General features: G+C 38.7%; 1 protein-coding gene across 1 annotated transcript; it reads right to left on the reverse strand.

The window, feature by feature from the left end:
- Positions 1–1,268: 1,268 nt before the first annotated feature.
- LOC149814055 (uncharacterized) lies at positions 1,269–23,473 on the reverse strand. The gene is made up of 13 exons (XM_089989867.1): positions 22,929–23,473; positions 20,421–20,976; positions 20,007–20,229; positions 19,761–19,851; positions 19,514–19,585; positions 18,656–19,395; positions 7,548–7,617; positions 5,684–6,015; positions 5,425–5,583; positions 5,228–5,291; positions 2,720–2,865; positions 2,200–2,304; positions 1,269–1,681 (listed from the first exon to the last, which is right to left on the reverse strand). The coding sequence occupies exons 1-13, from the start codon at positions 23,235–23,237 to the stop codon at positions 1,447–1,449; spliced, it is 3,102 nt and encodes a 1,033-aa protein (XP_089845993.1). The 5' UTR covers positions 23,238–23,473; the 3' UTR covers positions 1,269–1,446.
- Between the last annotated feature and the right edge of the window lie 4,047 nt (positions 23,474–27,520).

The raw sequence follows: 27,520 nt of genomic DNA on the forward strand, positions 1-27,520 counted from the left end.
CTCTTGAAAACAGAATCCTTGAATTTTACAAAATACTCCATCTCTCATGGACGCTAATCCAATAATCGTAGAGAGTGGTCACAGGTCACCTTATAATAGGGATGCAAAGGGGTCGGATTCCTGCCTGATCTTGTTGGATCTGAATTCAAATTCAATTTTTTAACAGTAGATCTATATCTGGATCTGAAATGAATCAGATCCGATGAGGTAAGGTTGGATCCAAATTTGAAATGCACATGGTCATACTAGATCCAAAAAAAACACAGAACAAAAACAAGCCATTTACATGTGAAAAATGTAACTGGGTCGTATTTTGATTGGGATGAATTCCAGATCAGAATTAAAACACTGACCCAAAGCTGAAAGTAATCTGATTCGAATGAACATTTGAATTTTACAAAAAAGATCCAAATCTGGAAATAACATGCAGGACTGGATCGGACATCTGACCATATCTGATCCCTTTGCAGACTACCTTAGAAGGTAGGCTGCGAATGGATCTGTTATAATTGAATACGAGAACCAAATCCAACACATTATTTTAGGATTTGGATCCTTACATTAAGATCTGAGATCCAGTTCAGATCAGATTTGCTATGCTGATTCGGATCAGTATTTTAGGTTTGATGCGATTGGTACTCAGATCAAATCCAACCTGATTTCATTTTTTACATGTTACAAGCTTAGTTTTTATTATTTTTTGCCGTATATGTCTCCTATCCAGATTCAACCCTACCATGCTGCATCTGATTCAATATGATCTGACCCATATCCTATCGAGTTTTAGCCCTATAACCCTGTTCTAAGGCAATCGCCTTGCCCCCTTTAGAGGCAGATGTGCGACCCCTTCTTAAAATAACATGAACTTTTTTCTCATAAGAAATTGAAATTTAATCTTCAACGTGACATAGCGTTTTTATGGGCAAAAAATCACGAAAAAGTAATTAAAACTAGAAAGCAAACTTTTACAAGTGAAATTTTTGTTGATATTTAGCATTTTTTACTGGCTGGTAAATTTATTTTTGCCTGATACCCAAGACCACAACCAGCAACCTGGATACAGCCTTGAGCCAAATAGCACTATAACAGCAGCCATTGTCCATAGTCCACAGCATATGCTACATGTGGACTGAGCCCAGGCACAGCTGGAACCGCCCATCGGCATGCCTGATCCATAAACCAACAAGCAAAAATCTAAAAAAAAACTCTAAAACTGAATTGATCAAATCAAATATATTATTGATCAATTTCACCGTTCATCCAACATTATTCTTATGTACAATGAAGTCAAGGTGAACCAACGACTCCAAAGCAAAAAAAAATCAGAGTCACTCGTTCAACTCAATCTTCACCATTATCAGAGGACTTGAAAGAAGAAAGAATTGGAGAAAAATACAAAAAAATCAAAATTGAAACCTCATTCAGACATTCTGCTTGAAACTCAGCTCAGCCTTCCAACTCCTCCACCAAACCGAGATTGTTTGCGGCTTCAACTGAAACTGAAGACTCACTGCTATCTCTACCATCCTTGGAAGCACCATCAGTGCTACAGCTACGGTCTTTCGCCACTTCCAACTTGGCCCTGAAGTCAGCCAGGGAGCGGTACTCATATCTGAGCAACTTCTCCAGCTCTGGGTGCATCTTTAGGGGCCTCCTGTCCTTTCGGAAGTGGTGAAATGCCCTGAAATTTTTTCAGAAAGCTGTTATGCAAAGTCGGTGGTCATATTTGACGGTGGCATATCAAGTTTGTTACAAGGCTGGACTAGCATTCAGATATAGAGAAAAAAGTAACCACAAAGAAAAGGGCAGCCCCAGATGGCAAGTCACTCGTTGAAACTTTCCCACTTGCTGCAAGAATGCAAGCTTAAAAACAAGTAAAATTGCAGCTAAGAAGTAGGCCATAGACTTAGGCAAGCAGAGATATAAGACTACAGAAGATACAACAGATTTGGAGCCATGAGTTGCAACAAAGCAAAGAAGCTAATGGACTCAATGGCTTAGTACGAGGTTTCACCAACCAAACTAAGTCAATGATGTAAGTCGACCAAGAAACTTGACTCAGACACAGCCAGATCTGGCAACATTCACTTGAATGTATTATAAAGATTCAGATATCACCAACAAGTTATGGCACACCAGCAATTCAACAGCCCGTGTGATAAGAAAATGAAGATGCAATAACTGGGATATGAAAATTACCAGTACTTTTCAAGACCATACAAATTCTCTTTATGGTAGAACTCAAGTGTCAGTTGTTCAAAATCCTCGTACAAGCCTCCTCTGAACTTCTTCTCCAATCCATAGCTAGAAGTGGACAATCCTCAAAAATTAAATGCCAGGCAAAACCATCAAAAAACAAATGCTAAGAAAGATGGTGAAGATCAAATAACTGCAATCCTTAGATATTGGACAAACGGTTGCTAATTGCCAGTACATGAGCACTATTAGAAATAATAGCATCTCTGATGGAGTTCATAAATCTGATTATGAAAGCATATCCCAGATTGATGCATCTGTAGTTGATAAAAGCTGAATTAATGAATTTTATCTTTTTTTGATAGGCAAGCTGGGAGATAACCCTGTGGGGCTCAAATCCAAGACACGGCGGTTATGATAGTGTGGCCTAACCATCCAGCTATCTCATTTGATCCCAAAGTGATGACTTTGATCTTGTTTACTGGAAAAGTAACAAAATAAAAAAGAGAAAAACCATAAATACCTATAAAACCTGAAAAGGCACTCTACTCCATAATTATAATTAGCAGCTGCATCTTCCAGTGCTAACTTCCGGAATTCATTGTACATCGAGCGATTAAAATTATCCCGCAGGAAATAGGACCAAAACCTGTACAGGGTATTCATTTCCTGTGTACCAAAAGAACATGTCACGTTTATGACAATTCATTAATCCATCAACATACTCTAAAATAGAGTAACAAGGATGAGTGATGAAACTTTACAATTCACCCATCCTGCATCAAGAGAGTGAGATAAACAGCAATATCCATGAGATAGCAACTCGCCCTAGACCACAAATTTTCTCATGTGAGAAGACATGCTTCATCTAGGGCTGAGATGGTAATACAAATAAGTTATAAAGCAGCATTAGAACTTGTTGAATTACGAGTGACACAATAAGCATATTTCTTTCTGCGTAAAGGTGCTTTACTATCAGCATGATTAAATTTCTCCCTAAGGTTATCAAAATATAAGGCTTGAACATGACTTCAGGATTGATTATCTCGTGTGTGTGTGTGTGTGTGTGTGTGTGTGTGTGTGTGTGTGTGTGTGTGTGTGTGTGTGTGTGTGTGTGTGTGTGTGTGTGTGTGTGTGGTATACATACTCTGCACGATTAAGCCAAAAGTTTTACGACCATGCAGCTCAAAAGGAGAAGCTACAGGTGAGCATGGGGCATACAAAGCAGTGTGGATAGAGATCAGATGGTATAAGTGCAGCATATGATGAGGTGAAATAGTTTCACATAAATGTAGATCCTTAACAAATAGAGATACACAAGAAAAAGCAAAATGCATGTGGAACGCAGACCTCTGATTTTCCTCTTTATGCCCATTGGCTACAAAGAATATCTATCACACCACAAACTACCTTTGTGGTTCCTAAAATATTTCCACTTACTCCAGCAGTCCAACAGTCCAACCTAAGCCAATAAACAAGACCAATTTCAACGGGCTCAAAATTGAAGATTCAGGCTTTACCAAGACCTTTCTTGAGATGGCATCCACGTAACTTTTCTGCTTGATGTCAAGCCAACGACAATGCCTAAGAAATCAATGCAGCAAAATTAAACAGGAAAAACCTTGGAGTGACCATGGAATTCAACTGCTCTCCCCATTTTGTGTCTCAATCTTGTTGTTGTAATCCTCTTCAGTGTTCAAATAAAATACATTATAGCACCTTGGCTTGTGCCAATTCCATAACCCAGGTCTCAAAAATCATCCTCTTCTTCCTCATGTCCATGTCATATGGCATTCTTCAACACGCCAACTTTCCCCCTTGAATGGAACACTCAAGCTGAAAATATCTCAATTTATCGCAATATTTCCAAAGTACGATATTATACCCAAAAAAACACAACATTTTTAAAATACTGCATTTTTAACCCGATATTAATGTGATAAAAATACTTTTTCCATAGTTTTGTATACTATTCTCATTTTTTTTATATATATTTATATATAATGACATTTTCTTGAGACTTTTTCAGAGAAAACTTGTTCTTTCAAATCACAAGATTGTCCCTTTCTGATATTTTCCCAAGAACAGGATTTGTGACTATGGTTATGACATTGGCAAGCCATATTTATTTGATGCTGATCATCAGATAACAGGTTATTAGATGCAATATATGAACTTCAACCGGTACATCTTTTAAGTCTCAAATCAATTCAGGCATTGAATTCTATTTGCACTGAGTGGCCTGATCCTTTATTTAGACCACCACTGTAAGTTTTTGTTGTAGACCTATATGTGAGATCTGCATTCGCTTCCATTCCTAACACAGGCTTCTGTTTCACATACCAATTAGATTGCCATATTACAGTCATCCTATTTTAATTATTTAAGATTGCACGGAGCTTTCTGATTTTCCTCTAAAAAAACAAGAGGAAGGAACTTTTATGATTTTATGCATCCAGTGAACCTACACAACAAAATGTTTAATACATGAAAATTGCCTACTTTCATGACTAGCATTCATGAAACACATTGCAAGAATAAGTTAGACCAGATCAAGCACAAAGTCATGACAAGGTAATTGTGAAGGCTTTTGTATTTTCAAATTGCATAAAATCACAAAAGAGGTGGCAAGAATTTCATGGGAGCAGTTACAATGTCCTGTATGCAGGGAAAACCACAGTTGACTCATGCTCAAAATTGTCATAGTCTGTAGAATTGCCACTAGTAATGACAATGGGACAAAATCATTAAGATGCAGATCCAATAGTGCATGTGTTAGTTTGTTGTGTTGCAAACCGATGGACAAAAATGCATATATGCAACCATGCTTTAATTAAAAAGCTATGGAGGAACACAAATATAATCTCCTAGACAATAAGGACAGAAAACATAACTGACCTCACTGCAACCAATCCCCATTCTCTTACGATCATTTAAAGAACCTTTGCAGTACTTCAAAGCTTTAATTAAAAAGCTATGGAGGAACACAAATATAATCTCCTAGACAACAAGGACAGAAAACATAACTGACCTCACTGCAACCAATCCCCATTCTCTTACGATCGTTTAAAGAACCTTTGCAGTACTTCAAATACCTAAAGAAAAGAACCATCATGAAACTGCTAAGTGCATTATGTAATATACATTGAAGAAATAGGCCCCGGAGGCCCTCTTAGACCACTATTCCATCCCAAGATCAGTGCATATCAATCCAAGAATGCAACTTACTTCTGTTGTTTGAAACCATTTGCTTCTAAAAGTTGATGACTTGGATGGTGAAATGGAGGGAAGGACTTTGGCACAGATCCAACAGGTGGGCTATTCCCAGAAATCACACTGCTTGCTGGATAGCTACCATGAGAAGTGCTTTGCTTTGAAGATGTCAAGCTGAGACAAAAAATTCAATCACACAGTAATAAAATTATCTTTACAACATCTCAAATTAAATAAACTGTAACACTGTATAACTGCAACAGAGAGAACCCACCTGTAGCCTTCAGGTGGTGACAACGCAAAGAAAAACCCAACTGAGTTGCTTGGTGGGCTTTCAGACACAAGACCATGTAGATCATGACCAGCATTATGGCTCTTAAAATTGCCAGGAAATAACCGCTGATTATGCTGTGAATGGAACTTATTTATGACCTTATTCCTCCTACGAGCATTAGCGTGCCTATCTTCATTGCCACTGCTCCCACTGGGGACTGCATTAAGCTTTGATGTCACCAATCCAGGAATAAGACTACAAGCTTTAGAATCTCCATCTTTCATTTCTATACCAGAGAGACACTTTTCAACACTACGCTTAGTGCATAGTTCCTGCAAGAAACAGGTTAAAATTTCTTAAGTTGTTCAAGTGGAACCTAACCCCATCAAAAGTCTGATAAATTACCATAGCAGACAATTCAAGAATTTAATAAGTTAGACACTGGTGAAAACATGTCAACCTGCTCATAAAAATAAAGACCATCATTGATTGTGGTCACAAACTCAGTGGTAATGGCCTTTGGCTTACCATCAGCTTTATTGCTTTCCCTGGTTCTGATGTTCTGCAGTAGACAGCAAAATCAACTTGTGAAAAATAGGACACATTGCTGTCTGTATCTGGGGACAGACATCATTATGTAACATGAGAGTGGTCCATTGACATGACAAGTGACGTCCCTAGAATATTTATATTGCATTCCCACCACCATAACCACTTTTCATATTTTTTACATTTTACATAATAGAAGATTGAATTATTGTTAATTTGAGCACATGGCTATTTGCTAGATACATGACATGCATAAGCTCCACACCTGTAGATGATCCATTCAACAACTGGACTAAGCCATACTAATCTGTTTGGCCTCATTCAAGCCTATCTGAGACCAGGAAAACAACAAGAGGACGCATCAACGGAGAACACTTAAATATTCATCAGAGAATCAGCAAGGAAACATAATACCAATGTGGCATTGATATTTTCTTTGATGCAAATCCTGAACATGAAGAATACCCAGCCAAGAAGGAGGCCAGCAACCCGCCACTGATTGGAACCGACAGGGGCCCTATGATCCACTTGCTGGAAAGCTCTCTCCAACCTCTGGACCACCGGCAATGACGATGAGTGAGAATACAAACGGAAACCCCGCTGCCCCTTTACTCTGTTCCTCTACAATCATGACAGCCATAGGAGAGGCTCAAGATAACCAGAATCTGTCTAAGGAACAATTGTCCAGTGGATGGGATCAGCGACCCCATTTCCACCCAGCCAATGGGGCTCCTGCCAGTTATTCCAACAGCCTAGGCCTCCTGGTTCTCCCATGTTTCCTTCATACTCAACCACCCCACAATGAGAAGCAAGCCGGTAGGAAATCAGCCAACTAGTGGCCATCAACTGCCTCCATTAGCGATACCTTGTGCCATCGGCCGACAGCCCTGCACACCCAAAACAGATCCATTTGAACCCAAATACCCTTCTAAACCCACCTAGTCCAATCCAAACCCTACTTTTTAGCCTACCACCCCAAACTCATCTCTAAATCCTATTCCTATCCACTTACATAGACTGGATTAGATCCAACATGATATATCTATAGACCCACCTAGCAAAACCATATTACCAATTGTGGATCCACTTGAAGATTTTTTATATCAACCAAGGAACCAAGGTCCACATACTACTTTTACTTGGATCTTTTACGGATCGGATTCTGCTATTGGCAAATCCCCCTAATCCACAAACGTCATACTTCCATGCACAAGAAACAACATCGATTTAATGGCTTGCACACGTCAAAAGAAATAATTATGTGCATTCTAAAATGTTTTACCAGCAGAACAGTACAAAGTTTCGACATCCATACCTGAGTTACAATTACAAGTCTTTGAACATCATGATCGTTGACATCCATATCATCATCATCTTCATTGTTCCTATAAGAAGAGAAATAACTGAAATTTGTTCAAAACCAATATAAAAAAAATGATAGAGTAAAAACTTAAAAAGATCATCAATTCAATCATTAGGGCCACAATGTATTTTTTTCCATTTTTTTGGAAATACCACACAGATCAATTCTTAGTGACGACTATTATTGTTAGTAACCACTATTTTAATGGACATTTAACATGTTCACCAAGCTAACCATATTGAAATATAAAATACCAGATTCCCCCACCACTGAACCTTACTCTCACTTCCAATGTATTCCTTAGGCACTGCCTATGTGAAATTGACAACCTATATCACTGGGTGCCTATGTCACATGGGTACGGGTACGGATGCGGGTGCGGTAAGGGTACAGAGGGTATGACATGGCAATTTCAAAAAATGCTGGTATAGGGACATGGCTATATATATATAAGAGAGGAAAGAGTTTGGGTCTAGATCCACATACGATCCAAACCCAAACTATTTCCTCTCTATATATAAAAGAGAGGAAAGAGTTTGGGTCTGGATCCACATACGATCCAGATCCAAACTCTCTCTCTCTCTCTCAAAGGGGAAGGTGCCTTCCCTTTTTTTTTGCTCTCTCTCTCTCTTGCAAATTGGAAGGAGGTTGAAGAGGGTTTTCTCTCTCTCTTCCTCTCCCTCCTTTGTCTTCTTCTTCTCCTCTTCTTGTTCCTCTTTCATCTTTTTCTTCCTTCTTCTCTTCTTCCTCTTTTCCTCTTTCGTCTTCTTCATCCTTCTCCTCCTCTTCCTCTTCCTCTTCCTCTTCCTCTTCCTCTTTCTCTTTCTCTTTCGTCTTTTTCTTCCTTCTCCTTCGCTTTCTTTTTTTCTTCCTCTTCTTCCTTTCCTTCTCCTGCTCTTTATTTTCTTCTCTTCTTCCTCTTTTCCTCTTTCGTCTTCGTCATCCTTCTCCTCCTCTTCCTCTTCCTCTTCCTCTTCCTCTTCCTCTTTCGTCTTCTTCTTCCTTCTCCTCCGCTTTCTTTTTTTCTTCCTCTTCTTCCTTTCCTTCTCCTGCTCTTTATTTTCTTCTTCTTCTTCTTCTTCTTCTTCTTCTTCTTCTTCCCTGCACCAACATCAAAAAAGAAAAATGGTTTGGGTCAGGTTTGGACCTGACCCGATCCGAACCAGCATCCTTTGCTGCGTCTGGTACCAGTACTGGTACCCGTGTCATGCCATGTTGACACGGGTACGGCTGCCTGGTTGCCTTATCTATGTGACATAGTTGGGTGCTTATCCAGCCCACACTCCTTTTAAGAATGTCTTTTCTAGTCCACAAGAATTACGTTTTCTAACAGAGATCCTTGATTTTCAAAATTAATATTCAGAGAATCTATTAATTAAAAATGACTTACTCATTTTAAATTTACTGAAATGCCATCTGTGGTACCAAGTACCAATCTAAGTCACAGGGACTCGGCAAAGCAGGTGCCGCACCTGCATCGACGTGACGCGACGCGACGCGGGTGCGCGTGCGCTTGCGCGTGCGGCACTGGGTGCGGTCAACACGACCCTGGGTGTGGTCAACGCACCCAAGGTCATTTAGGTCCAATTTTTAGACTTTTTTTTCTCCCGATGAAAAGCGAGTGAGAGAAGGAGGATTAGGGCAAAATCGTTGTGAAGTCTGAAGCTGAAGCCGATGCCGATGCCGACGATCTCCGACTCCTTCCGGCCGCTCCTCCTCAGTTCTCAGGTATGTCTCCTTCTGACTTGCTCTCTCTCTCTCACTCTCACAGTCTCTCTTCTCTCTGTCACTCTCATAGTCTCTCTTCTCTCTGTCACTCTCACTGTCTCTCGCTCTTCGTCACTCTCACTGTCTCTCTTCTCTCTGATTGTATTATATGTGGGTCATTAGCATCTAGGGTTTTTAACTTTTTATTTATAGGCTTTTTGGACATTTTGAAATTTTTTCAATAATATTATTTGGAGGTTTTGGGCATTCCAAAATTTTTCAATAATGTTATTTAGGGTTTGGGCATTCCAAAAATTTTCGATGAATTGATGATGCTATAGAGGTATATAGTTAATGAAATTTGTATTTATTTTTGGAGGATCTATGACTTTGATTTTGGGGCTTTTGATTCTATGCTAAAATGGGTTTTGTGGAGCTTCTTGATTTTTTATTTCGTTTACAATCTATTTTATTAGTTGCTTGTGCTTGATGACTTAAGGTCAAATGTTACTTTCATCTTTTTGAAAAGTCGTTCTATAAACCATTGCTTAAAATGTGTTGCTATGTTATGGGTGTAATGAAGTATGCGGAAGAATTTAAGAATGCCAAAGCATTCACAATGTCCAACACGGACAAATGAAACAACCACAAGAGAGAAAATCCACCGAGGGATATATGAAGGGCCTTATAATAAGGCTACACACATAAAAGAATATTTCTTTTATTGAAGAGGAGCTCTCTAAGAGCCATACAACATACAAGGGGGGTTCCCCCTATTTATAAGAAAAGGAGACCAAAGGGGCTCCCAATAGAGTCGTTGGGAGCCCCCAACGGTCACAATTGTGACCGTTGGGGGGCCCAACGACTCCATTGTGGGGCCCCTTTTGGTATCCCAAAAAGCAATTTTAGAAAATAAAAAACAAAAATTAAAAAACAGAAAAAGGAAAGAAATAAAACAAGTACCCCTATTGGGTACTTGTGAAAAGACCATAATACCCTTATCAGGTATTATGGTGAATACATCTATATTTATATATATATAGAGATGTATTATTACATATGTCTTAACACCCCTCCTCAAACTTTACGGGGAGATAACCGAAAGTTTGCCAAGAAGGAACAAGAAGCGAGGAGCAGGCAGGGCTTTGGTAAAGAAATCTGCAAGTTGATATTCTGAAGTGACGTATGGCAGTGTAACTGTCCCACGAAGATATTCATCACGTACATAATGACAGTCCATTTCAATATGTTTAGTCCTCTCATGGAATGTGTGGTTGCTGGCAATATAGATGGCACTTTTGTTGTCGCAACAAAGCTTCGAAGCACCGGTAATTTCAACTCCCATATCTTGAAGAAGACTTCGAAGCCACACAAGCTCCATTGTAGTAGTTGCCATAGCCCTGTATTTTGCTTCAGTAGACGATAATGAGACTTTCTGCTGTTTCTTGCATCTCCAAGCAATTAGCGAATCTCCTAAGAAAACACAAAAGCCAGTAGTTGAGATTCGATCATTTGGGTTTCCTCCCCAGTCAGCATCAGTATAAGCCAGTAAATCTAAGGAAGAGAGTGAGGATAGGAATAGCCCTTTAGTCAAAGTATTTTTGATGTATCGAATGATCCGAAGCACAGCACTCATATGCACAAATGTAGGAGCATGCTGAAATTGGCTTGCAGAGTGCACAGCATGAGCAATATCAGGCCTGGTGATAGTCAGATAGGTGAGGGAGCCGATGAGTTGTCTGTAAGGCGTAGGATCATCCAGCAGAACTCCATCCTCCAGTCGTAGTTTAGCATTGATAACCTCGGGTGTCTCCACCTTTTTGTCATCTGAAATCCCAGATTTGGAACATATGTCTGCAGCAAGCTTCATCTGTGACAATATATACCCTCGAGGAGAGTATGCTACTTCTATACCAAGAAAGTACCTGAGAAAACCCAGATCAGACATATCAAAATTATGTTTTAACATATTTTTAACATTAAGAATACCACTTTCATCATTGCCAGTGATGATCATATCATCAACATAAAGCAGAAGGATGATGATACTATTACCTGCACGTTTAACAAAAAGAGCAGTGTCAGTATAACATGAACGAAATCTCAATTTTAACATGATAGCACTAAATCTATCATACTTGTTTAAGACCATATAAAGCTTTTAATAACCGAAGAGTGTGACCTTGGTTAACATTAATTCCCGGCGGAGGGTTCATATATACTTCTTCATTCAACTGACCATTAAGAAAGGCATTTTTAACATCTAATTGAAATATAGGCCATTTCTTAGATGATGCTACCGCTATTAGAGTTCTAACGCTTGTCATGCGAGCCACGGGGGCAAAAGTCTCCTCATAATCGATGCCATATTCTTGTGAATATCCCTTAGCAACTAATCTAGCTTTATAATGTTCTAAGGAACCATCACTTTTTGTTTTGACTTTGAGGACCCATCGACATCCTATAGCTTTTTTATTTGGAGGAAGGTGAACTATTTCCCAAGTTTTAGCCTTATTTAAAGCATCTAGTTCAACTTTCATTGCTTCAACCCAATGAGGAATATTTTTTGCTTGATTATAGTGGGAAGGTTCATAGTAGGAATGCAAGGCAATTAGACAAGCTCTATATTTAGGTGAGAGAGTTTCATATGAGACAAACCTATTAGGTGGAATTGATTCTCTAGAAGAACGCCTAAGGGAGGTTTCTTCTAGGGGTTCATTAAGCCGCAAGAATTTTTCTAAAGCACTAATAGGTTGTGCTTCCTCACGCCGAGTGTATACTTGGAGATTGTCACCATTAGTTGGTGATACACCATTATCATGAGTATTTTCTAAAAATTCTGGATGACTCAAAAGGTCATCATTTGAGTCTTCTAAAAGATCATTGATAAACATATAATCAATTTCATTTGGTTTTTCCAAAATTTCAAATCCATTTTCATCTTCTAAAAAGGTCACATCTTTGGAGACAAATAATTTATTGTTCTTATAGTCAAAGCATCTATAGCCCTTTTGATTTTCACCATATCCTAAAAATATGCATTCTATTGCTTTAGGTGACAATTTATCTCTTTTATGTAAAAGAACAAAACATTTACACCCAAAAATACGAAGACGATTATAGTCGGGTGTCATATTGAAATTTTTTTCATAAGGAGAGATATTGTTCAATTTTGAAGATGGCATCCTATTGATTAAATAGGTGGAGGTTAACACGGCTTCGGCCCAAAAACTTTTAGGAATATTTTTAGAAATGAGTAAGGATCTAGTGGTTTCTAAAATATGTCTATGTTTTCTTTCCGCTAGACCGTTTTGTTGAGGAGTTCTTGGGCAAGATTTTTTATGACAAATGCCATGTTGTTTTAGATATGATTGAAAATCATTTGATAAGTACTCTCCACCCGAATCGGATCTAAGAATGGATATTTGACTTTGAAATTGATTTTGAACTTTTGCATGAAATTCTTTGAAGAAGTTAAAAACTTCCGATTTAAAGTTAAGAAAATAAATCCATACATATCTAGTATAATCATCAATAAAAGTAACATAATACGAATAACCACCTTTGGATAAAACCGGAGATGGTCCCCATACATCGGAATGCACCAATTCAAAAGGTCTTGTTGTCACAAAGGTTCTAATAGGAAAAGAAGTAGACTTCATTTTTCCAAAAATGCAATCTTTGCAATTGATATCTTTTTCTTTACAAAACTTGTTTCCAAAAGGAAAAAGATACATTTTAGAGTAACTTGGATGTCCAAGCCTTTTATGACAAGTTTCAATATTTTTGTCTTGGACATAAGTACAAAATGAGGTATTTGGAAGTATTAAGTTATCCATAAAATAAAGGTCTCCCTTCCTATGGCCTTGCCCAATCCGCTTCTCGGACCGGAGATCTTGCACAAAGCACCCTTGGGATAAGAAAGATATTTCACATCCATGGTCGGCTATTTGAGAAACGGAAAAGAGGTTAAGATTTAATTTAGGAACTATTCTAACTTTTGGAACAAGAAAATTTTGAACATTTTTAGAATCAAGAGTTCCAATACCATTTATTTTGAGAAAAGTTCCATCGGCCGTAGAGACACAAGATATTTTTGAATTGGTGTGCACATTGGTTAATGCATTTTCATGAGGAGTCATGTAAAAAGAGGCTCCAGAATCTAAAATCCAAGAGTACGTACCGGGAGGTGATGATAAGGCAATGGCGGCACCGGAGGTGGAAGAAGTAGCCTTTAGAATTTGTTGGAGAGCTAAGAAGATTTGTCCAAGAGTATCTTTGAGATCCCCGTTCTTGCCATCATCTTCTTTGGTGGATGATTCTTCAACGGAAGCCACCTTTGGCTTGAATGCCCCATTTAGCTTTGGGCAAACGGGTTTAATATGTCCTGGCTCATAACAATGATGACATATAATCATTTTTCTTCCACCACTCCCTTGCTTACCAAAATGAGGTGGTTTGTATGTTTTAACATGATTGTCGGGTTTAGATACGGCAAGAACTTCCTCTATGCTTTTACCTATGCTATGCCTAGTCTCTTCTTGGGTAATCTCGGCAATAGCCTCTTCTAAGGGAGGAAACGTAGATCTATGGAGAAGTGAGGATCTAACTTGTTCAAATTCGGGACGAAGCCCAAATAAAAATTGAAACAATCTATCTTGTTCCATTTGTTTTTGTCTTAGTACCACATCCTCCATAGCCACCCATTTAGGCTCTAAAAGAGCCAATTCATCCCACAAAGGATTTAGAGCACTATAATAATCTTGTATGTTCATGTCAACTTGTTTTGTGGTTCTTACTTTTTCTTGCAAAAAATAAGCTCTTGCAAGATCCTTTTGGGTAAACATACCCTTCATAAAAAACCAAGCTTCATTTGCCCGGCGGAATTTTGCAATATTTGCACATACCTTGAGTTCGACATTATTCATAAACCATGCTAGGATTTTTGCATGGTTGCTCTCCCAATCTTCCATTTGGTGATTATAATCTTCAATGGCCTTGAGACGAGCATCGCCTTCAAGTGCTTTCTCTTGATCTCCTTCCATCTTTATGAGCTTAAGTTGGGGTTCCGGAATGGTTCCCATTACATAACCCCAAAGCTTCTTGCCTTTAAGATTATTCTCCATTGCGGATGCCCACATCATGTAATTTTTTCCATTGAGTTTGAATGATAGATCGATCTTGACTTCCATTGCTACAAAATGAAGATGTGAGAAAGAAAAGAAGTAGAGAGAGACACGATTTTACCTTAGAAGATCGTATGGCTCCGATACCATGTAATGAAGTATGCGGAAGAATTTAAGAATGCCAAAGCATTCACAATGTCCAACACGGACAAATGAAACAACCACAAGAGAAAAAATCCACCAAGGGATATACGAAGGGCCTTATAATAAGGCTACACACATAAAAGAATATTTCTTTTATTGAAGAGGAGCTCTCTAAGAGCCATACAACATACAAGGGGGGGTCCCCCTATTTATAAGAAAAGGAGACCAAAGGGGCTCCCAATAGAGTCGTTGGGTTGTGACCGTTGGGGGCCCCAACGACTCCATTGTGGGGCCCCTTTTGGTATCCCAAAAAGCAATTTTAGAAAATAAAAAACAAAAATTAAAAAACAGAAAAAGGAAAGAAATAAAACAAGTACCCCTATTGGGTACTTGTGAAAAGACCATAATACCCCTATCGGGTATTATGGTGAATACATCTATAAATACATCTATATTTATATATATATATATATATATAGATGTATTATTACATATGTCTTAACAATGGGCATGTAATGGGTTTAATTTATTTGTTTTGGGATTGATTCATTATCTAAGTTCAGTTCATAGGATTATAAGATCTACCAAGTTACAGAAGTTATTGATTTGTCAATATTTTAAGGTGCAGTTGCTCACTTTCCTGTTTCAAGAAACACAAGGTATTCTCTTCATTCAAGTTCTTTTGCTGGTTGCTCTTCGTACAGGTGTATGCTTATATGTGTTTGTACTCGATTTTAGTTTATGTTGCATGGTCATAATTATGCTGCAGTTCGTTTCATAACTCATTTAATGACACATGCTGCGGAAGGTTTAATGTTAGAAATATAAAGTTACATTGAATCACTCAAGCATGTATATGTTCATATAACCTGGTTAATGTACCCTTGTTTTGACCAGTCCAAGACATATAGTTGACTAAGAAAATGGTCTATCTAACTATGCCATGACTATGCCAACCTTGAAACTGTCAAGGTTTCTCTTATATATAATAGTGTTACTGTTAACTGTTAAAACTTCAAAATTATATATATATAATTTTTACATTTTTGCCCCTGCCACACCCCCGCACCCTAGGTTTTTGAAAGTGCCGCACCCCCACACCCACACCCGCACCCATGTGACATAGGTACCAACTAACACAAGGCACCATGATCATATGTCAAAACTTGGTATTGATAAGAAGACTTGGTGAAGTTTTCTTGTGTTATCAAACAAAAAAATTTCAAAATAGAGAGAAGGAAAAGTGGTCCGAAGAAAAGTGAACATGCACATGTATATATAGAGCTTACTATGGAACCGCTTATGATACTGTAATCTCTAATAAAAAGTCACTGATGGCTCAGTTAATCAGATTTTGTTTAGTAAGAAACATGTGCCAGATCTAACTGTTTCAATTTTTTTGTGAAGTTTTGGTGCATTGTGTGGTTGTTGGCTTTTAAGTTCCTTAAAAACCTGTCTACACTCAAAACATCAATACCTTCTAATTTAATGCATGTTCTCCACTACAAAGACTACGGAGACCACATCTGCATGGTTAGATTTATAAAACATATCAATAGTGCTAGAAGAGAGTATGGTGTCCTCAAGAGATACCAAAGATAAGTCCATAAATGAACACACACACACACACACACACACACACACAAAAGCCGCATGTGCATGCACGAGAGCACACACACATACGCAAGTAATTTGAACTTATATTTGATACAACCATAGTACCTAATAGCCCATACGGGCTCCACTGACCTGGCTAAGGGTGACTAGGTTTGTCCTAAGATGAAGGGACATCTCAAGTTCGAAATTCTGGGGGTGCATCCTGTAAACAAGACAAAGCATAAAGGAAAGCTTTCCCAATGGGCAAAGGGAGAGTACCATGGAGTTCTACACCAAGGATGTCGGAACAAGGCATGGTCAATGTTGCACCTCTTTGCACTTTAAAAAATCAGTGGTTCCTTCCCTACATTATTTAATTTTAAATTTAAAAAAAACAATGTTGTAAGTATCATATGCGGTACGATACGCATCGTTACTATGTAAAATAACAATATGTTACACACTTGTATCGTGATACAAGTGTGTATTGTATGTATCGTATGATACAGTCATGTATCGTACGATACAGGGTGTATAGGGATGGCAATGGACCGGGGCGGGGGCGGGGGCGGGGGACAAGGTCTCCACCCCTGCCCCGTCTCAAAATCATGCCCTCCATCCCCGCCTCCATCCTTGCACGGGTTTTGATTTTAACTTTCATCCAAGCCTCCATCCCATCCCCGTTTCATGTCCTCCATCCCCGGTCCAAACGGGGCGGGGCGAAGCCCCGTTTCCCTACGGTCCACTGCCATCCCTAAGGATGTATCATACGATACACCTTTGGCTCACTATAAAAAGGACCGAAACGTTTTTTTTAAGACCTCTTGAGGGGTGACTCCCTCATTTGTGTAGAGGCCATTAGAGGGGTATTCATGCACCCTAGGCCTCGTGAGAGCGATTTGAGGGTCAATCCATGCACAAGGTAGAGGGCTTTTGTGGTTTTCTTTAGTAAGAGTGCATTTTCACTATTTTTGAGATAGTCTGAGAAGAAGAATAAAATAATGATCACGATGATGATGATGATTGAGGGTATATTTTTAAAAAACTTTGTTATTTAACTGTTAAGTATTTATAAACTTGGTTATTTTGTTTTTGTTTTTGTTTATGTAATATGAAAGTATTGAGTCTTGTTACATGTTCTTAATTACAAGATATTTAATATTTTGCATTGTTCTTGTGAGATAGTTTATGTTTGATGATTCTTATGCAGCTCATAGAGACATAAATTCTCATGTCATTTTATGGTTGTATTTTATGCAATTCAGCATTTGTTCATGTGTTATGGGTTTTTTAGAATTTTTACTAATTTTTTTTTAGTTTTTCATGATTTTTTTATTAAAGATTTATGATTTTTTTATGATAAGATATGTATCTTAATTTGGGCCCGACCAATACGGGTAATGATATGATACTTACAACCTTGAAAAAAAGAGACAGTACCTACAAGTTGTAGTTGTAGGTGTTATTTACTTACCCTATACAAGTGCTCACTGCTTAGTATGGTTTGTTTACAAAGAAAACATGCTTTTCACTAATCATTTTGATGTAAATCTATTTTCTCTGGTAGTGAAATTCTGATGCAATATGAGTGTTTCTATGATAGGACAGAGTCACAGACCATTACAAATGTCGTGGATTAAATAAATGTCATCTTATAATCATTATCTTATGTAATTTCCAATTTTGTTTCCAATGTTTATGACATCATCAGTTCAGATATTTAGCAATCTTATCTTTATGGTTCAGATGTTTAGCATAGGTAAAATTATGAAACAGAATATGTAAACTCTTAAACATGGAAATTTTGTGGTGGGATAAAGGCATACGCATGTATAATGCATACATTATCAGTTAAGTACAACAAAGAGGAACCAAATTACCAATATATCAATGTAACTATCCGGATGATGGCCTTTTCTCTTCTGTAGGAAATAGACTATATTATATCAACATATGTAATGCAACTAATGCGCATATAAATTATAGAAAGTACACAAAAGCAATCAAGTTCATAAAGAGGCTTTTTAGCATACAGTATATAATTAAGAACTCTGATAAGCAAAATCCTGCATTTATCTGTTAGTACATGTAAAGCACCCAGTCAACACGCTTTCCTTAGGACTCAATTTGTGAAATTGCATGATATACACATGATTCAAGTTGGATCATTGATTTGCAATATTGTTATGCATTATTGCATAAATACAAGGCACATGGAGACTTGGGAGGCTTTTAAACGCCATGTGCATACACACACAGAGAGAGAGAGAGAGAGGAGTTCCACTAATTTGAACATCCTGTTCTTCCCACTCGTAAGGTTCTTTTATTAAACAACAACATATCTATTTATACAATATAGAGAAGTTCAGCATACTTAAGCAGATTCTGTGATGCTACTTCACTTCTCCTCCAACCCCTCCTCCCCCCAAACCCTTCTTCCCCGCCAGAAAGCCAAAATCCAAATTAAAAAAGAATGTATAAACCTACCTCCTAGTAGATGAAACATGATCCCTTCTGTTGGTATGCTCCAATTCAAGCTCTTCATCAAGCAAGAAAGTGCTCTGGTCCCCACTATACATGGAAGGATCATCTATGACAGCATCAGTCACCACTTCTGACCGATCCAAGGAATTCGTAGTTGATGAGCATCTAGATTCCTCCCAAAAACCTCTGCTAGTAGAATAACAAGGAAGACTGTCACTTGGGTGCTTGCTACACTCACTAAAAATGGACATCCCAATTCCATTATTCCCTCCCAAACTAGATGTTTGACTTTCTGAATTTTTACTAGATGTCTTTTGTCTATCAGTAGATACTACTCTCTCAATGGCATTCGCTGAAGAGGTTGCAGATGCTGTCTCAATTTCAGAACAATGCAGCAATAGTATACCTTCACTGCGACCCTCACTGGTTGAAGTATCATGATGCTGTTCCGCAGCAACCACTTTAACACTATCCAAGGCCTCGTTGCTCAAACTATCAGCCATTTCATGATGAGATTTGGCAACGACATCAGCTACCTCCAATCTGCCATTATTTAAATTATCAAAAGCTTTATGATGCTGTTCTGTAAACTCTCCAACTGCCTCCAGCAATTCATCTTTCATGCCTGTAGATATCGTTCTAATCATATGGCTTTGTGAAGCTCGTGAAGATAGCAGAAGCCCATCATCTGCTAAGGGACCAAGAAATTTGTCCCAGTCTTTGTTTTTCCTCATCATACCTCCCTAGCAAGAAGATCGAATTATCCAGGCCGCAGAGAAAACATGAAAAGTAGATGGCACATCAAAACACACTTTCATTTGAAGTTAAAGTCAAGGGCATCATAAATTTTGGATGACTCACTCGTAGTTCAAGTTCGGTTGAGTCCTTCAGTGCATCAATAACTACTCTGATATCTTCTGTCATGGCTAGAACCTAAAATACATGATGAATTTCAAAACAGTAACATGTTTGAATCACATAACGGTACATGAACGTGGATCAAAAGAAATCAAAAACTAAAAAACAAAGAAGAAAGCCCTAAAGTAAACAAGAAGATGCATATAATGTCGAAAAAAAACATGCAATAGTAAACTGCTGAGAGGCCAACCCGCCTAAAGCCTGCAACTAGACTTATAGGGATCCACCCTTCTTCATCAATTATGCTACGCATAAACCTGTCTTTACACAAGTTCTCTGCACTGAACAACTATTGCATATTAGTTCAAGAGGCTTATATGAAAAATGCAATCAGATAGCAGAGCTCACTACTTCCTAAAAGAAGGCAAAACAGCAATTCCAGCATATCAGAAAAACATAGTATAAACACAAACTAGCTTTCAGGAAAGAAATTCACCTGAAATAGTACTCTATCTGTTTGATTATCCGACTCTTCAACTCTTGTGGATCAGATGACTGGGTGCTAGCTTCAGAAGCTGGAGGAGGAGGAGGTGGTGATGGCGAAGGAAGTGATGGTCGTGGAGGAAAAGGAGGAGGAGGGGGAGGGGGATTATGTTGAGCAAAATAGTGTGGACCACTAGTTTGTTCATAAGGTATTGGTGAAACACGGAACATTGGAGCTGCATTGCATGTTCACAATACAAGAAAAAGAGAAAAAAAGACAAAGGCAACAGGAAAGATTACCAACAGTTCTAACTTTCGTTACTTTTTTCAACTTAAAAGATAACATTTAGCATAAAAGAAGCAAGTAAAAGCAACTGAGAGACAAATAGAAATGCAAACTGGGAAGCACAAAACTCAATGCCCATACCAGGTGGTGCATTCATAAATGGTTGGGGTCGACAGTAGAAGGGAGGATGTTGGCCGGGGAAAGGTGGTGGACCAACATGTGGGGGCATGTTACTGGGAATAAACTGCCGTTGCTGATGCCTTGGATGATTATACCAGCCAGAAGGCTCCTGGGAAGCATGTCTTCTATTGTCAAAATTGCCTGTGTATGCATTTGGATTGCCTTGAATTGGTGTCTGAAAGTTCCTGTAGGTATCAATACCAATTCCTGCTGCAGGTCGATTGAAAGGTCTCACGGCCACATTGTATCCAGGCCTTACAATGTGAGCTTCAGAAGGAGTCATCTGATTGGGCTCAGTCAGAAAAGCATAGTCTAGAACTGGAGCATGTGGAGGGTTCACGGGCATACGATAAACAGGTTGCATATGTGGAGGAGGGTAATGCATGGGAGGGGCAAAAGGAGCCATGTCATTTGCAGGATAATTACGCTTTGAACCTGGCTTATGGTGCACATGTGAGTACCTATGAGAACGGTTACCACCACCATAACCATTCAATCTTGGTGCATGGATTGGCCCCTGGAAGAAGGCAACAAGGGAGATAACATCAGCTGTGGCACTTTGATTGACTGAAATTTCCACCAGAAATGTAAAATAACAAAATGATAATGAAGAAAAAATATCAGCATGAATCTCCTTAGTAACATTTCTCATGTCAAGTGGCTCTCTACAACTCCACCAGTGCGATCTGGCTGGGCAATGACAACCAAGGTCATGGTGGCTAGGCGCCAGAAGAAGGGTAGGATAAATTGAACTGAGTAAATCAAACATGCTAGGTGCATCGGGTTGTTCGTTAAGGGCTTCCACATCTTATACAATATATAAAAGCAGAAGTGTAGCCATGACAAAAAATTATTTCTTTACAGCCGTTTGAGTTTGGCATCCTAGTCCAAACTCAACTTTGCTTTGTCCTTGATTTTTTCTTCCAAAAAAAAATCTTGCATATTAATTAATGATGCATAACTCTCCCAAAAGGGTACTCATCCTTTTCGTAGAAGATTCACAGCCTACCAGAGCCAGTGCTTAAGCAACCTTTCTTTTATTTCCTTTTCTTTGTTTATCCTTATTAACTTTCTTTTCCGAAAAAAAAAATCATAACCTATTAGCTATGTCACACGGACTCGGCTCCAAGGTCGACGCACCCGCGTCGACACGCACCGACACAGGTGCGGACACGGGTGCGGCTCGGACTCGGTCAACCCGACCCTGGGTGCGGTCAATGCACCCAGGGTCATTTTGGTCTATTTTTTGGAATTTATTTTTTTTTTTAAATCTGGGCTACAGAATTTTTTTAAAAAAAACTGGGGGGGGGGGGGGGGGGGGCGCTGCCCCCCTATAACCCCCTCGCCAGGGGGCGGCCCCCCTGGACCCCCCCCCCCTCCTGTAAGGAAAAAAACCCTGAATCAGGCTTCACAACTCATCACCTGTCCCCTAGTGGGCACAACTTTGACCGAGTCTTATATATATATATATATATATATATATATATATATATATATATATATATATATATATATATATATATATATATATATATATATATATATAGCCGAGTCCCTGTGTCCAAAATTTTTGAAATTGCGCCGTACCCGCACCCATGTGACATAGCCTATTAGATATCTATGGTTGTGATTGCTTGCAGTATTTGAATCCTAACAAAAATTGGTTATCTCAACTTTTCAATTGGCTATTTATTTTCTAGAGCCCAAATGTAGTGGACAGGCTAGTATACTGGTACGGCTTATAGTTATGCTGCTACCGCTTTCACATCTTAGTCTAGCAAAATTTCCAGCCTCATCACATTGAAAGTGGTAAATAAGATCAAACATGAGTATGTGTGCAAGCTAGATAGTACAAACTTCCAGAAGTTCACTGTTTTATACAGACACTTCTAGATGCCCAAGTCGTCGGTGCCAGATGCTGCTGGAAACACCATGCACCCGCGACTTTTCGACGTGCAAGTGTCCCCAAAAAAAGGATTGCACCAACATTTACGATTAAAAAGACAAGTATTTTTTGTTGAATTAATTAGTATCATCGTATGCGTTTTAGTAAATAAGCAATAATAATTGCATATATAGGGTAAACGGTGAGTTTATGAAGTGGTTAGAACAATTAGGAGGATGAACTTTTTGGCACCTACAAATTCCTCTGCAAATATGAGCATTTGCCAAAGAGTACTAGAATAGTCGATCATGATTCTTTCTGCCCAACTTCCAGGGCTTAAGTTCATCGTCGTGGGTTCTGTTTTTTATCATAAGCAGACCCAATCACTTCGTCATGAATAATTCAGTCCCCGTGTAAATATAAAAGAACACAGAAAATAACAATGAGGATAAAGCTGTCTCTTTCAATACATTATTTTGTTTAAGGTAATAACTAGAAAAAACGAACCAAAATAGACAAACAAACAGACGGAAACAAGTATGGAGAAACACAGAATCCCCTAAAAGGGAACAAATCAAACCAACCTGCATAGGCCGGCTTGGCTGCCCTTGTGCCGGTGGCGGAGGGGAATCCGGCAGACAAACCTCCCTGCTACCACCACCGTTTTGCCCCACGTCTGGATGATTCGCAGCTAGCGGAGGCCACGACTCCGCCCCCATTACCGAACAAACTGCATTGTCGTCCGTCACCGTCCTTTTCCACGCACACGGCTTCTCGACCTCGCCCTCGGCAGAGCCCGCACTATCTACCCGGTTATCTCCGTTCGCCTCCTCAATCCTCAGTGATGCCTCGAACTCCCCAGAAAAGCCAGCGTCTCCGAGAGCCCCCTCCATTGGGTTCAAGGAGCAAGAAACTGTAGCTACGGGGACGGAGCAGCACTCCGTCGCCCGGAAAACTGGAATTGAAGCCCCAAACGGCCTACGCTTCACAAATCTTTCGCATCCACCGATCCCTTTGCTTATTCTTTTTTCGCTCACGATTGCTCACATGCGATCGAAGAACAGGTGACGGAAGATCTTCCACTCTTTTATATGCATCTTCCCTTGACGTAATCGATGATTGGGGCTAGGATTTCGAAACTATGAAAGGATGAAGAAGACAGATGAGAGAGAGAGAGATGTGGCAGATAGGGAGGCGTTCTAACGAAACGAGGGTTTTTATTAGGAATCTTGGCTGCACCTGCACGTGCGGATCGTGTTTGTCAGCGGGTCGGGCATCCAACGCATCAAGTGTACCCAAACTCACCTATATAACTAGTTAACCTGTTCGGGTTCAGGTTTAGATTTTGTTGAGTCAACTAAACTAAATATCAAACTGATACACATATTGCCCCAAGGGTGGTTGGCGTAGTGAAGTTGGGGCCTTGGCTGCTAGCCAGGCAGTTAATGTTCGATTCTCATGGGCGTCGCCTCTCTGTTGAAGGCAACGCATAGCATAGGTCTCGGGGACATCCAAGCCTCAGAGTTTTACGCTGCCGGCATGACAACAGTAAGTATGACAGGCTGAGCAAGTGCGACCAAGTCTTCATGCCGGGTGCAGTTTCTTAGGGCTATAAATTAAAAAAAAAAACTGACACATATTATGGAGCTTATACTCACTCAAAGTACATATAAAATACACGGGTCACCTCTGGTTCAATTTAATATCCAAATCATCGATGGTTTGGATATCAAATTGTGCATTTTTAAACTATCATTTTAAGTTTTGTTTCTCATGTCCATTTTGTTTTTACACAAGTGATGAGTGATCAAATGTTTTTACAATAATAAGTTGGTCAGAACCATATCGCGGTGGTTACTCACGTAGTCGTTGGTGTCCTGTGTCAAGCTGAAAGCCCAAGATCCAATTTCGCTGATGCATGGGACAGTTAGGGTGTATTTGACTCCCTGTCCAAGTTAGAACACAACATTTTGCTCAAGACAGAAAATATAGTTGTCTTGTTTATGACAGATTGTCCAGTTTGTCCTAAGATGTTTTTTTTAACTGAACTGTCACTACCGTTCCGCCGGGGGTTTATATAAAACAATTTCAAACAGAACCCGAGTGCTTGTTTTATTATTTAGGTTGGTTTGTTGGGTGCACAAGATTATTTATGAAAGCTACCTTTAATAGCAGGTTTAGAAGAAGCTCTTCACTTGAACATGTCATATTATACTCTAGTTTTGCATTATAAGCAGCAAGTTTGTCCTGTATTTAACTAGATTCAAAGTAGTGTAGTTTAATCCAAAACTGGTTTACATGCATATAACATGTTATCATATCCAAAGCGAACATAAATTCTACATGGATTATATAAAAAAAATAAAATAAAATTGCATATTTATGTGGTAGAAGAAAGAGGTAGAAGTAGATGAAGTTGGAGGGGATTCTCCAAAAAATTATCTAAATGCCTCGGCAGGAGTAATGGAGCCTCTGGCCATGAGGGTGACAGGTAGCGTTCAGAATTGCCCCATTTTCATATTGATTGACACAGGATCAACACATAACTTCTTGAGTAGTAAAACAATAAAAAGAGTTGGATGTCAGGTGCACAATGGAGGTTGAAAGTCGATTGCACAATGGAGGTTGGTGTCCATTTGTGGAGGTTAAGATGCAAGGGAAGAAATTCAATGTTGAATTGCATATATTGCCCTTGCAATGAGCATAATTAGTCTTGGGTATGCATCGGCTCAAGCGAGTCCGGATCAGGTGCCATATGGTGGCACAAAAAATTGTGCCTTACTCACCTGATCACCCTCCATCAGGTCTTGGGCCCTATCCCCCTGATAGAGTGTGATCAGGTGCGTAAGGCACAAATTTTTGTGCCATCATATGACATCTGATCCGGAGCCGGAAGGGTCACTTGGGACTTCTCTAGCATGACAATGGCATTCGAATGGTGAGGTGACCGAGTAGATATTACAGGCATCAGAGATTGATAATAGAAAGAGCCGAGTCTAAGAAAAAGTTGAAGTGCAATGCTTCATCTTACAAGTAGCTAACCTGAATGCAATGGACATAGCGAGTAAAGCAGGCTAGAAGGAGACAGAACAAGCATCATTAGAACGATTGTTGAAAGAGTATTCAAGGGTGCTTCAAGAACCTGATCAACTACCACCTCTGCGCAATTATGATCACATAATTAACATCATTCTAGGGGCATTTGTTGCTAATGTTCAGTCATACAAGTACACACAAAGCCCAAAAGGATGAACTAAATAAACAGATGTAGGAAATGTTGAAATCAGGGATAATACAACATAGTCAAAGTCCATACTTGAATCCAGTCTTTATGGTCAAGAAGATAGATGGAACGTGGCGGTTCTGCATCTATATTAACAAGCATATAATGCAATAATAGTGAAGGATAAATATCCGATTCCCATTATAGATGAGTTATATGACAAATTACAAGGCATACAATTCTTTTCCAAGTTAGAATTAAGTTGGGGATACCATCAAATCGTAATGGCACCCTGAAGACATAATTCAAGACGACCTTTAACTCATAAAGGGCATTATGAGTCCCTGGTGATGCCCTTCTCACTAGTGTGCTAACCACGTTCCAAAATGTAATGAATGAAGTCTTTAAACTATACCTTTGATGGTTCAATGATATCTTGGTTTACAGAAAATCATGAGTTGAGTACTTTGATCATCTTTAATTGATTTGTAAAAGACAGGTATATCTTTAAGTGACGTTCTACCTAACAGGTTATGCATGTCATTAGACATGTATAACTGGGACAATAAATACAGATTTATAGATAAAGCAATCACAAATTTATTATCACAATAAATAATAGACCTGAAAATATTCAACTTTAAGAAAGTCTCTAACCCAAGAAATCTTAGCAACGAAACTCCCTAAAGCACGATATTCAGCCTCCGTACTCGAGTTTGTTATAGCTTTATGTTTTCTATTTTTCTAAGATATCAAATTTCTTCCCAAATAAACACAATAGTCTGACAGAGGAACTGTCAATGACATGATGGCGACATAGTTGATTCTGAACATTTTTATAACATATTAGCCCACTACCTGAAATTCCTTTCACATATCTCATGATCTGTTTCAATGCTTCCATATGAATGTATGATGGGGATTGCATAAATTGGCAAATTTGATAAGCAACGTCAGGTCTGGTAATCATCAAATACTATAGAGCCCTCCCCATATTACAAAACAATTCTAGGTCTGCAAGCAAAATACCTTCATGTGTTGACAGCTTCTTGTTCATGCTTGCTGGAGTACCAATAAGTTTGCAGTCATGCATGTTATACTTTATTAACATGCCATATACATATTACCAAGATCTTTCATTTTGAATATGATATTAAGAAAATCTTTAATGTTTTGAATCAGTGAAGCTGAATTTCCAGTCACTATAGCGCCATCCACATATAGTAATACGATGACAACACCAACAGTCCCATGATATAAAATAGTGAATTGTCATCAACAACCTTGACAAAGCCATGTTCTTTAATGGCATTATAAAAACTCTCAAAGTAGGTTATTGAAGCTTTTTTGAAACCATATATAGAAACGATTTAATTTGCACACATACCTTTTTGAATCAGCTTCATTGAACCCCATTTGTTGTCTTATATACACTTCTTCTTTCAACTCCCCATACAATAATGTATTATTGGCATCTAATTAAAATAATGGCCACTTGAAGGATAAAGTAAAGGACAAAATTATCCTCGCACTGACAATCTTGGCGACTAGACTGAATGTTTTTTCATAACCCATACATGTTGATTGTAACATTTAGCTACAAGCCTCGCTTTGAATCTCTCTATACTACCGTCTGATTTATACTTAATTTTATATATTCATTTGTTGCCTACAATATTTTTTTCTTTTGGTCATTAAACAACAGGCCAAGTTTTATTTTGATGCATAGCTTCTATTTCTTCTTTCAAAGCTTCTATCCACTTGCTATCTCTAACAACTTTTGCATAAGTATAAGGCTCTTTCATCTTGTGAACTTGACTTATGAAGGTCTGAAAATCTATTAAAAATGTGTGATAAGAAACAAACCTTTCTATAGGATGACGGGCTCTTATGGACCTCATTGTTTCGTAGAAGTTGTGACATATATTTTTCTGATATAACATGTTCATCTTG

The sequence above is a fragment of the Nuphar pumila genome, chromosome 15 (genome assembly GCF_984573655.1).
Source record: "Nuphar pumila chromosome 15, dmNupPumi1.hap1.1, whole genome shotgun sequence".
Taxonomy (NCBI): Eukaryota; Viridiplantae; Streptophyta; class Magnoliopsida; order Nymphaeales; family Nymphaeaceae; genus Nuphar; species Nuphar pumila.

Bases quoted from the DNA above. Each gene is read 5' to 3' on its own strand.
- LOC149814055 (XM_089989867.1), bottom strand. From the start codon at position 23,237: ATGGAGGGGGCTCTCGGAGACGCTGGCTTTTCTGGGGAGTTCGAGGCA. The intron at 7,618-18,655 runs GTAGGTTTATAC...CTCTTCTTATAG, and splicing joins CATGTTTCATCTACTAGGAG to GAACAATGAAGATGATGATG. The intron at 5,584-5,683 runs GTGGGTTCTCTC...TTTTTGTCTCAG, and splicing joins TCACCACCTGAAGGCTACAG to CTTGACATCTTCAAAGCAAA.